Source organism: Polyodon spathula, chromosome 24 (assembly GCF_017654505.1).
Source record: "Polyodon spathula isolate WHYD16114869_AA chromosome 24, ASM1765450v1, whole genome shotgun sequence".
Classification (NCBI taxonomy): Eukaryota; Metazoa; Chordata; class Actinopteri; order Acipenseriformes; family Polyodontidae; genus Polyodon; species Polyodon spathula.
In genome coordinates this window covers 2,159,541-2,172,773 of record NC_054557.1, presented here as the reverse complement: position 1 = coordinate 2,172,773, position 13,233 = coordinate 2,159,541, and the positions used below count along the sequence as shown (strand labels likewise).

The 13,233-nt window shown below is 40.7% G+C and overlaps 1 protein-coding gene across 4 annotated transcripts in view; it reads right to left on the bottom strand.

The window, feature by feature from the left end:
- LOC121299162 (CD276 antigen-like) overlaps positions 1-13,233 on the bottom strand; it is a 98,318-nt gene that overhangs the window by 17,542 nt on the left and 67,543 nt on the right. For all 4 annotated transcript variants that reach the window (XM_041226750.1, XM_041226751.1, XM_041226748.1 and 1 more), the window contains exons 5-6: positions 11,373-11,507; positions 789-830 (exon numbers count right to left, since the gene is read on the bottom strand). In XM_041226750.1, coding sequence (XP_041082684.1) covers positions 789-830; positions 11,373-11,507 — 177 coding nt within the window. The remainder of the gene's footprint in view (positions 1-788; positions 831-11,372; positions 11,508-13,233) is intronic.

Below are 13,233 nucleotides of genomic sequence, written 5' to 3'. Positions count from 1 at the left end.
TATAACATAGGAATGCGCAGCTCCGAGCTTGTTCTATGCACTTCATTTCATCCCTTTGTTTTATGCGGGGCCTCCTTCTTTGTTTGATCCATAAAAGCCAGATGGCACAACAAAGGCAGCTGTCTCAAATGTTTAAGTGGCATCTTTGATTATGTAAATCGCTCTGCCACTTCTTTCATACCAATGTGCACAGGTGTCAAGTGAATTATCTCACAGTCCTGCAGGGACCCAGGTTTTAAGGAAAGCAATGCCAAGGATTTTATAGACTGACATGGCAAAAGGAAGTCCAAGTGAAATGAGTTTGTGGAACAATTTCGTAATGTGTACTGATTTTTACTGATTATTACTTAATTTAGTTGTAATGTACTGTATCTCAAACAATTACAGTCAGTATTGATTATATTTCCTAATATGTTATTGCTTAGATTTTGTATATTCTTTTGAAGGTGTTCTCTATGTTTTTTTCTGCTTTGATCATTATTTACCAGTTTTACTAACTATTCCAATGAAAATGCTATTTTCAACCACTGGGTCTTCTGAAAAGACTCCCAAAAGCTGAACAATGACCACCAGGGGTGTGCAGTTGCCACTCTGTTCCCTCTACAACAGTGATTTTGTAGTATGATTACTCTAGGGTTTCAAACCGAACATTCATCAAGCCTGGCTTTGCACCTGCTAGTTGGAGCCAGTATAGGACTGCCAAATGTAAAGGGAAAAGCATCTCTGATATAATGGTTAAGGGGGTAAGCCAAAGTGGGAAAATAAAGAAAGACAGGAAACACGCTTACCTGTTTTCGATTCTTCGTCTTCAGTTTCCTGCCCCTGTTCAACTGACAAAAACAAAAGAAAAAAACAAGCCAGTCAGCAACACAAACACGGTTAGATTTACAAAACAGAGCCCTCAGTGTATGCAGGGGTTTTTAGAACACTTTAGAGAACAGGCATCTGCAGCAGAATGTCCACAGCAAGACCTCCGAACAGAATAAACAGTTTTCTAGACAAACTTGGCAGCAAGAAGGTGAAATGTTATGACACGAGACTTCACTGCAAATTTGCACCCTGGTGTCCCTGGACATGCCCAACACTATACTGTAAGTGTATTGCATCCACGGACACGTGGAAGACTGCGGCAGCACCACGTGCTCAATTCTTATGCCATCTCTCATTTCCTTTACACAGAGATTCATGTTTTCAGAGCAAAATGGAACATACCTTTGAGTTCAAATGTAATATATACAGAGGGAGTTATTTAAATAAAGTTGGGTATTCATGACAATAGCGCATTTAAGGCTACATCTAAAGCATATATCTAAAATCACTGAATTGTAAAACAGGGCCCATGACAGCAAGTGAATTTACTGAGAATTTAAAATACTACTTTAGAATTTGTGGGGGGCTGTACTCAATAAAATCTACATTTATTAGATTAACTCTTGGCATATGTTCTTTCCCCTACTTAAACGAAAGGAACCATACCAGCTTACTGTTCCAGTCAGTGTCATTGGCAGGATTTAAACCTGTGTGGATATCAGCAATAGCATTAGGTTTGCAAAGACTTTACTCATTTTCTTTCGTACAGGGTCAATTTTGAAGCAATTATAAAGGGATAAAAAAAAAAAAAAAAAAGGTTTCAATGGTATAAAACTAGAAAGAAATTACCCATAGCAATATTGACGTGCATTTGAGCTTGTTCAGTGAAATGGAAAAAAAAGAGGGCTCCAATAAGGACTGAGTGAGAATGATGCAATGGAAAGGTAATGTTTTTGAACGCCTTGGTTATTAGTCCTTTATGATATTTGCATCTGTGTTAGACAGCAATATAGTCTCAATTCTTTCCACACATCCACTGTAGTTAACCTACTTTAAGTTCCAGTCAGGTTTAAAAATCTCTTAAAAACAGCCCCAATCTCCTGGAGATGCAATGAGGCTTAAAAATGAAGCCTTGCTCCCCTGTCATTCAACTACTTTGTGTAAAGTTGAAACAGCAGGTCAGATTTATTCTCAGAGTTTAGGAATCTTATTTCTAGGCTGTGTTGTCTCGGCTTCAGGCTGACTGGATTGTTTTTGAAATCTGATATATTCTCCTTTTGGGAAGGGCTTGAAATCTTGCACCAATTCCATCAATATTGAACTTTTTCTAGAAGTTATTGAGTTCAATAAAATAAAGAATTACAACATTTCATCACACATACTCCACAAGTTAATTTCAGAGTACTTTTAATCTGTAAGTGGGTGATAAAACTGTACACTGTTAAAAACCTTAATATCTTGTATGTGACTAGAGAAGGGGGTCCCAGGTGGCTCCCCTAGTAAAGCACTGCTGGGTGGAGTGCCTGTCGAGTAATGCAAGCATGGTTTGAATCCCGCTCACACCAAGTTGTCAATCTTGGCTTTGAACCAACAGGGAGAGCTGCATTGTCTCTTGTGACCCCTGCTGGTCAGACACCCTAGAGCAGGCACAGATTTCTCCAGGATTCAGTCGTTAGGAACATCCTTGGGTCGGGTGAGTGAAAAGAGCTGCAATGGAGGCCATAGAATGATCAGTAACAGTGTTCAAGTGGTGAATGACATTCCTGTTGGGTTTTTCAAACTTGAAATGAAAAAAAACTGGGTTAAAACAATAAAATGATTTAAAAGTGATTGCCAAAAAGCTACAGAAACAGCTAAAACAGAAAGAGCTGCCTTCTCTCAATTGAATGTAATAGCAGCTGCTGCTGTCATCAGGGCAGGGTCTCTTTGCTGGCTTTGCAGAACAGCTAACGGACGCGTTTCACAGGTTGTCACAAGATGCTGCTTGAGCTACGTCAAATCTTGGTGAGGTTTTCTAAAGAGCCTTTTCTTTAATATCTGACCCCTACACTTTATAATCAAGGGTATTTCAATTTCTACAGACATTTCTACAGATTTTGACCAAAAAAAATGGGTTGAACAAAAACATTTTACGTACAGTTGTTAACAAATCAATGCTTTTGAACAGTGAGAAATTTTTTAAAAAAAGGGTCAATATTAAGAACCAAGTTGTGTGTTTGTCATGTCAGGAGGAAGACAGTGGAGAAGGGGTCTAAACTGGGTGTACTGTAGTTAAACTCAAGAACAGGAACCCTGCTATCACAGGACATACTTCTGAATACAATCAGCAATTCACGGAATATCAGGGGTAAGAATGTGATCACGTAAATCACAAGAGTGTTAGTAATATCACATATTTTAGAAAGATGAGAAACTGGGTCACCTTAATATAGGGTGAGCAGCTGCTTAGGAGGAGGGTATGCAAGATACTCAAAGCATGGCAGCCAATTAGTCACGTAAGGGCATTGTCTTAGTTAAGATGCATATACAAACTGAAACGGAGTACCATACAGTAAGCTCTCGGACCTGACTGCCATGCCCACAACTCTAGTCTGGCCTGAGAGAGAGTTCCCATATATGAGGTAATATTGATCAATTATCTTGTAATCATTTAAAACTAGCTGACTCTTATATTTTGTCTAATAATATATGTTGCAATAGCAGTGTTGTTTCTGTATTAATAACCACCAATAGATATTGTTACTTAATAAACTGTAATTCGATTATTCTAAATCCACTGTTATTGTCTCTGTTATTCTCTATTAATACAAGGCTTATGATATTTGATATAACTAATTATAATTAATACCACAAACCTTACAATAACACTGACAATCTATAAATAAGCCTAAAATAAATGTTTTAACAATGTGTTGTACTGTATTGGGTCCTATTCACAGTGTTCACACACTAACCATGTGTATATATATATATATATATATAGATATTATATATATATTGGTATCTATAATATATATATTATATAATATATATAATATTATAACATAATATATATTCGACTCGTATAGTATAAAATAATATATGAAATTATTAGTTATTTATAACAATTACAATTATTGTATTAAAACATAGCTTAATCGATTACTTTAATATAAAGCATAATATAAGATAATTTTACATGATATTAAGCATTCTATTAAAATATGAACATTTATTTTTTTTTTTTTTTATTATTTAATGCCCCTTTTTGTCCCCAAACAACTTCTTACTGTAACTGGTTGTCGTTTTAAAATATCTTCCATGCCAGCTCTGCATTTTGATTTACCTAGTTGTTCTTTTCCATTTCAAAATCGAAGTGTAAAGCTTTAGTAAATTCTAATGCAACATCAGAATCCAGGAGCAATAATGGAATAGCATTTTCAGTTACACTCCATCAGACTGAATCACAACCAGTAACTCCAGCTCCATAATCATACCACAGACGTTTTCACATTTCTCAACACAGACCCTGCAATTTACTGAGTCTGATGCAGGTAAATGCTGAAGATGAGCTAGAAGAATGCCATTCTGTGGAACGCATACAAACCTGTGTTACTTTATATAAGTTGCAGCCCTTTGCAAACACCCATAAAAGAATACAAATAAAATACAACAATACAAGCCCATTATGGTTTTATGGTGGCTGGTTTTCTACTTTGTCTCAAATAAGACACTTTTTCCTACTATCACATTGATAAGTTAGCTTCCTGTGCGACAGATGATAGGACCGCACAGTTCTTTAAGTAAAGCATAGAATATGAGGCTCAGGAGGGCACCTATGACCTGTCACAATGAGTGAATGTATTAGCAGCAGGCTTCACTGGAGTCAACAGCAATAAGCCTCATTAGCACAGGCTGGTTGTTTTTTTAAAACACTTTTTTACTTCTTTTACTGTTTTGAAAAAAAAAAAAACTTTTGATTTTGATGAATAACTTTTTGCATCCCTGTTAGAACAGCACAATCATGAACATAAAAATTATACTGTAAATTTACAGTATAATCGTAAATCTCGAAAAACTACTAACGTCTAAATCTTCTGTAGTCATTTTTGTATTACTTTAGTATAAATACTTGTTAATTTGGATTCATATGTTGTTTTTTTCTGACTTTATGTGAACGAAAAGACACTAAAGCGCCTGTTTTCTCATTGGAAATAGTGATATTTTGAAAATTACCTGTCCTGGTCACAAAAGCAAAGTTTGTGGGGAATAATAGCCATTTTCTACACTTTTGAGGCATAAGTAATTAGGAAATAACACTTACTACCCAGGAACAAAAAAGAAGAAAAAAAAAATTGTTACACGGTGTAATCAGGAAGTGGAAGCTGCATCACACTACCCAGGCACTGCCAAGAAAGGGCCGTCCCTCAAAACTCAGCGCTCAAACAAGGAGACTTGTGAAAGAAGCCACAGAGAGGCCAACAATCACTTTGAAGGAGTGTGACGATGTGCCCGCCCCTGTGTGTATTTTCTGTTATGTTGTGTGTTTAATGTTGGTGTATAGTCACTGGTACACGGGATATAAACGGGTCTGTGTAACACGAGTGTTTAAAATGTATATTTGTATTTAGGCACGAGGATTGCACGTGGTGTCCTGCGTGGGAGAACAGCGCCTCCAAGCGTCAGACCAGGAGAGGTGTTTTGTCAAAAAAAAAAAAAAAAAAAAAAAACACACAACAAACAAAAAAAAAAAAAAAAAAAGAAATAAAACATGGAAGGCTGGGACTGGAGTTCTTCGGTGATCTGAAAGGCCAGGGCTGGTGCCTTGCCTGTGGGGAGTTCAGGCACCCGGTGGTGCGCTGCCCCTACCAGGAAGGAAAGGAGGAACTGGTGCAGGAGATGAAGGTGAGGAGGTGGCAGAGAAGGGGAAAGGGGAAGAGGAAGGCAGAGGTCCCACCGCTGCCTCCAGAGCCGCACCAGTCCCCTGCAAGTGAAGGAGAGCCGCACCAGTCCCCTGCAAGTGAGGGAGAGCCGCACCAGTCTCCTGTAACAAGGGTAGACTACACGCCGCTCCCACCTCCATCGCCAGGAGACTACACGCCGCTCCCACCTCCGTCGCCAGGAGACTACACGCCGCTCCCATCTCCACCGCCAGGAGAATACAAGCCTCCGCCACCTCCACCGGCAGGAGCAGAGCAGCAGGAGCTGACTCTTCCTCCGCCACCTCCATCGGCAGGAGCAGAGCAATAGGAGCTGCCTCTGCCTCCACCTCAATCAGGGGGAGAGGAGCAGGAGCTGCCTCTCCCCGCACCAGAAGGACCAGGACTAGATGCTGGCGGTCCTCAGCAGCCCTTGTATATGCCCTTGAACCGCTTCGCCCAAGGATGCCTGCCTCTCTTCGCCCAAGGATGCCTCCGCATCACCTGGGGTTGCCAGTCGCTCCGCATCGCCTAGGGTTGCCCGCCGCTCAGCATCGCCTGGGGTCGCTGGGACTGCTTCACCTGGGGTTGCCAGCCGCTCCGCATCGCAGCAGGAAGTAATGTGGCCAGAACCCCAGCAAGGGGAGCTGCCAGACACAAAGAAGGGGGAGGAGGTCTGGAGACCACCAACCCCAGTAGCAGTTTCGTTGCCAGAGATCGTGGGGGAGGTCAGGTGACCTGCTCCCACTGCAGCAGTTTCGCTGCCAGAGATCATGGGGGAGGTCAGGAGACCTGCTCCCACTGCAGCAGTTTCGCTGCCAGAGATCATGGGGGAAGTCAGGAGACCTGCTCCCACTGCAGTTTCTTCGCTGCTGGAAGTAATGTGGTCAGAGCCCCACCCAGGGGAGCTGCCGGCTCCGAAGAAGGGGGAAGGTCAGGAGACCACCCCCAAGCAGCCTTTCCGCTGCCAGGACTATCCTGGCAGGAGTATGCCACCCCGCTGTTAGCATTGCTGCTGACAGCCTTACGACCTGTTGGCCCCTTGAAGCCTCCCTGTGTGTATTTTCTGTTATGTTGTGTGTTTAATGTTAGTGTATAGTCATTGGTACACGGGATATAAACGGGTCTGTGTAACACGAGTGTTTAAAATGTATATTTGATTTTAGGCATGAGGATTGCACAGCACTTCACGTGCAAGTAAAAAGTAATAATATGCGAGCACGGGGAATTGCACTTTTATTAATTCACGTGCCGTTGTACCGAGACTCCAATTGAATGATTGATTAGCAGTCGAGTCTTGGTACAGCTGCATAAAAACAGCATGTTTTCACCCACTCGCGGTTGGGTGTTCGGTCAGTGGAGAACGGGAGAAAGAGTAGGAGAGTTAAAATATCAATTGTTATTGCGTGCTGGTGGGACCAGCACAATACTTGTTTATTTAAAAACTCACCGTGTTTTGTCTGTGTAGTTCGTTTTGTGTATGTCTATTTATTTTGGCGTAGAGTGCCATGTTTCTGTTTTCGTGTTTAAACCTTTTATTTACAACAAACCGGCACAAGCAAGCGCCATCATCATTTCACATTCATCTGTCCTGTCTGTGTATTTCATTCCTTCCTGGTTCTGACTGTCTCTGTGACAAGGAGCTACAGAGTTCAGTGGCTGGGAGGGGAGTAATGGTGCACCAGTCAACCATATCAAGAGCTCTGCATAACACTGGCCTGTATGGGAGGGTGGCAAGAAAGAAGTCGTTACTCAAAAAGTACCATCTGAAAGCACGTCTGGAGTTTGCCAGAAAGTATGAGAGTGACCCAGCTGCGATGTGGGAAAAGGTTTTGTGGTCAGATGAGACCAAGATAGAGCTTTTTGGCCAAAACTCAAAGCGCTATATGTGGCGCAAACCTAACACTGCCAATGCCTCAAGACACACCATCCCTACAGTGAAGTATGGTGGTGGCAGCATCATGCTGTGAGAATGCTTCTCATCAGCAGGGACTGGGCATCATGTTACAACTGAAGGAAGAATGGATGGAGCAAAATACAGGAAAATACTGCAAGAGAATCTGCTTCAGTCCGCTAAAAAACTGAAGCTTGGGAGGAAATTCACCTTTCAGCAGGACAATGATCCCAAGCACAAGGCCAAAGCAACTTTGGAGTGGCTCAAGAACAAAAAGATGAATGTCCTACAGTGGCCCAGTCAAAGTCTTGACCTCAATCCCATTGAGAATCTGTGGCACAATTTGAAAATTGCAGTCCACAAGCGTCGTCCAACCAACCTGAACAACCTGGAGAAAATCTGCCGAGAAGAATGGACCAAAATTACTCCGACACTGTGTGCAAAGCTGGTACATACTTACCCCAAAAGACTTAAAGCTGTTATTGCAGCAAAAGGTGGCTGTACCAAATATTAATGTGTGGGGGTTGAATACTTATGCAAGCAAGATATTTCAGTTTTTTATTTTTCTTAAAAATATTTCCCAACATAAAACCAATGTCAATCTATATAGTGATTGTGTAAAATTGTATTTAATTTTTTTTTTAAATTATGGACTATAGTTACTATATTAGAACGCTCACTGCACCCCCTAGAACATTTGACACACTCCACTGGTTGAGAACCGCTGATTTAGCTATAGATTGGTATAAACTGACATGCACAATAAGTCCATCTCTGCCTACTATCAGACCTACAAGCTTTGGGTGGACATCACCCCCCACCACCACCTCTCCCCCTCGCCTCAAGTTTTCTAATGTACTAAAATTATGGATCAGAAAAGAGTCAAACTAGATATTAGAATTTTTCAAAAGGCAAACCTCAAGCATCTGGATATATAAGTTAATGTCTTTGCAAAGTAATCTTGAAAGTAACTACCAGTGTAAGATAAGATTTCTGCATGTTGTGCTTCCCTTTCTAAGTATGCCTGCATGAAACAGGTGGCTTTTGCATTGCTGTCTGCCTTTGGATCTACTTATATGTGAACAGGTATTTTCACAAATGAGAAATGTGCAGAGTCCCATTCGAAGCCATCTGACCACACATAATTCTAATGCCTGTTTGATGACAAGCAACTACCAGCCTATCTAGCCTCAGCAGTCAAAAGCAGGCCAAGGAATCCATTGAGAGATATGATAATAACTGTTAAAATTAAACAGAAACAGAAACATATATATATATATATATATATATATATATATATATATATATATATATATATATATATATATATATATATATATATTTGTTTTGTTATAATTTGAGCCCAGTTATCCTGTGCTGAAAATAAATGTGACAAACATTTCGACTTGGGTCTTCGGTGTGAAGAAGACGAGAGTCGAAATGGTTGCTACTTGTGTTGTTTCTTTTAGTATTGTACAAAGTCTAAGTTTGAGTATTCAAAGTTGTGGATGTTTTAGTTGGCTATGTAACAGCAGCTAAATTGTTAAGTTACTTTTTTTGATGATGAATATAGGGCTAAAACAACTGCTGGAAGAATTACGTTCATGAAATATTAGTTAAATCAGCGCTGTGTGTATGCTATTTGAAAAAAACAAGATATTGATTTAGCACCATTACTAAAACATGTGCAATTGTAAATTCTGTATTCCCTGCCTCCATATATATATATATTTGGCACTGCCAAATAACATGCCAATCCCTGATCTAAGGTACCCTTTCATAACAGCCTAAATTCAATGAGGTGCCTTAATAATTGACTTTCAGAGTAATGGAATAATCAAAAGCCAAACTTTTTCAACCAAATTTCATGTATGACTAGAAACATGTGGGTGCAGCAGCCAGGCACAGATTCAGTATTACTGCAAATTGAGATACGTGTCCATTCCTAAATAAATACCACCTCCAATTCCTTCATGGATACTGCATTGAGGACTTAAGTCTGTTTTCCAAAGTTATTTTCAGACTGCAAATTACTGAAATTTGGATAGAGAAGCACCCGCCAGTAGAGCGCAGACTATCACCGCTCTACAAAAGACGTCTTTAACTTTTGTGACTGAAATGGCTGCAATAGGGTGATGCAGCTTGTATTTATGACATAAGACATGTCAGAGATTTAATTTGCCTTATAAATTCACCATTTATGTGAGACCTAAAGTATGTGCTACAGATGGTAGGTGCTTCTAACATGTGAACACACCGTCCGTTCTGCTCTTGATGTTTTAAATCAGGAGGACCGTTCTTTCCCTAATTTCTCTCTAAAGCTACGCTGTCCAACACACAAAGGGAACCAATTCCCCACATACACACACTGTCACTGTATAAACCAATATATCAGCTTCCACGTCTACAGAGTAGAAATCCAGCAATGCAAAAGAATGATCCAAATGAAGAGTGGCTTTTGAGAGGCCTCACTTCTCTCTGGTTTGGTTTTGAACCCTGTTTCTTTACAGTAGAAGCTGGGTGTACTCAACCTGCCTGTCCCACTGAACTCCATTAAAAGATAAGGCAGCTTAAATTACCTTCCTTCTCAGAACAGAGCTGTGAAGCTGGGCTTTTCTTGGCAGCTGAAATGATCTTTTTTTAAATTTTTTTTATCAAAAGACATCTTTATATATTTGGAGAACTTAAAGAAATTATCAGGGGAGGAAATGACACCAAACCAAGACGAAGCCGACGAAAACTCATTTTCTGTGACTCCTCAGGTTTAGGTCTTTGCTGCAAAGGGGTCATCTAAGGTCTTCTGATGCAAGTTGCTAGCAATAGTGGCACAACATGTTGTCTCATTCACTGGAGCAACAAACAATCCTTCCTTGTTATACCGCTCCCGGTGATCACACCCCCCTCACATTGCACCATGTGCGCCAGTACAAATCAATGCTACTGTCCCCTGTTACATTGCCCCTCTCGCTGGCTGCCATCTGCCACTGCAGCAAGCCAAGCATTGCAGTTGCAATTTACCACCAGCAAGATACTCAGTTCAACTCAAATGCAGAACATCACTGCTTAATCCCTGACACGTTATCTTTGTGTTATTGTCATAGTGGTTTTGATTGCCAGCATGCAGGTATTGTAGTTTATTGGATATAAATGATCCTTGTTACATTCCCCCCCTCGTTCCAGCACCAGTGTGGTACCTGCCCAGTATAACAAGGGAGCACTGTGTTCACATCACACCACATTTCCAACATTATCCATTTTAATTATTTGTGTGCTTCTGCTATCACCAGTGAGTCAGTCCAGCTCAACTGGATCAGGGGGGTTAGTTGCGTAAATTCATTACTTTTAGGTTGGGAGAACAGTGAAACAAACTTTAAAATGATGCTAACATTGCTGTTGTGCTCTTCAGTTTGTTATGGTAAACAGAGTAAAGAAATCTTGCCATGATGTCTGTGTTGCACTTGTTTGGCCACCATGAGGGTGAAATTGACCCCATCCCCTCAATGGCTTCTTTCGTGTCACTAACCAATCAGCCGCCTCTCTGACTGGCTCACAAGCTTTGACCCAGAAGATTCTGCTTCCTGGGAACCAGACATGAAAACTGAAAACCCTCTTTAACCAAATATCGTATTTTAAAATGCATGTTTGCTATAAGATGTATTTCTTTGAAAATGGAGTATTTGAGACCTATGCAGCGTAATTAATGGAAGTGCAATATGGGTATAGATTTCGGTCTTCTCTCCATGCATTGTGGATGACTTTCTCAGTCTCACCCGCGGCTCCCTCTTTGCAGCTCTCACGGATCTTGTGGCGGCAGATGTACGCCAGGGTGACCAGCAGTCCCAGGAGGCACACAGCCAGTCCAACCGTCACCCAGAGAGCCAGCGGGGGGAAAGACATATGCTGACCTGCAGGGGGAGACACACAACACAGCAGCTTGTTATAGGGGTCCAACACAGCTACAACGCTGCAACGACAATGTATCAAAAGGTGTGTCAGTAACATACACCCCTGTGTAATATAGATCTACTCGGAACATCAAGCACCAAGGCATATCTCCAATGTAAGCACACGTAAGTATTTAACTGTGATGAATGTGCCAATGCTCAAACTAAGATATATGTCCACAATGTAGACATCTATAAAGTAAGGTGTGACATACTCATCGACAGACAAGGCACACACATCTTGATGAAATCAACAACTGTTTTTTACAAAAGGGCCCTTTCATTACAACTGGACAAGCGGTTCTCTAGATATACACTAGACCCAAGACATACTAGACATATACTTAATACCCGACTGCATTTTATGATACACTACAACATTAACGTAGATGAGACTGCATGCGCACAATATTGTGTATATGGGAAAGAAATTGAATAATCTCACACTGCACACCTCCTGCAGTATAAACGCTACAGCTGGCCTCTATAGTTCACATGAATATCTTTCACAGAGGTTACTCGTTAAGGAGAAAACCATTTAGCACTTGAAAAAAGAAACTCCAAACTTAATACTCCCAGGTGATGATAGCCTATTTCTACTAAAGTGTGCGCTACATATTGCAGGCGATTATTTATTCTTGTGTCTGCTTTATTTTACTGCTGCTGTGGCAGCTTAAGATACTAAATAAAAATAGACTGAGAAAAACAAAAGTAGAGCAGAGTTGTGCTCTTCCCATTTCCCAACAGCCTCGTTGCCCCTTTGAACCACTCCAGGGCTCCTCCATCACAGGTTGCCACATATTCCTGGAGGGATCAGTCACACAACTGCACAGCGCAATGAACCACAGGGCAAAAAAATGATAAGCTGTTGCAAAGAAGCAGACAGACTGGGTAGAAAGCAGGGTGAAGCTGTAGCGTGAGGAGGTCAATGTGAGCTTTTGAAGAGGAGTAGCACATTTCTATCTTGAAAAATAAAAATTATACAATATAACTGTGTCATTTCTGTACTGACTAGAGCTATTACCAGTGTAATGGGAATACATCATCAGAATCCTACAGCAATAAGTACATCATGAATTCCACACACCAGCTGTCACAAAGTTTTAGAATTATTTAAAGGCAGGAACGTCATAAAACAATAAAAGATTTTTGGTTTGTCAATTACTATTTAAGCATTAATGATTATTTTGTTTTGTTTTTAATCATTCTACCTGCAGTAATTTAGAGGACAGATCTCAAACCCCTGTGCACTAGAGCGGCTATTCCTGGAGGAAAACCTACTGAAGTCTGCAAGAGACCTGGGACTTGGGATGAAGATTAATCTTCCAGCAGGACAATGACCCCAAACATACAGCCAAAGTCACACTGGAGTGGCTTAAAAAAAAAAAAGGTCAATGTCCTGGAGTGGCCCAGTCAAAGCCCGGACCACAATCCAATTGAGAACATGTGGAAAGAACTGAAAATTGCTGTTCACCAAAGGTCCCCATCCTACTTGACGGAGCTTGAGCAATTTTGCAAAGAAGAATGGGCAAAAATTGCAGTGTCCAGATGTGCAAAGCTGGTAGAGACTTATCCAAATAGAGTCATGGCTGTAATTGCTGCCAAAGGTGCCTCTACCAAATATTGACTCATGGGGGTGATCAATTATTTTTTGTTTTAGAGTTGTAATTAATTTATAACAATTTGT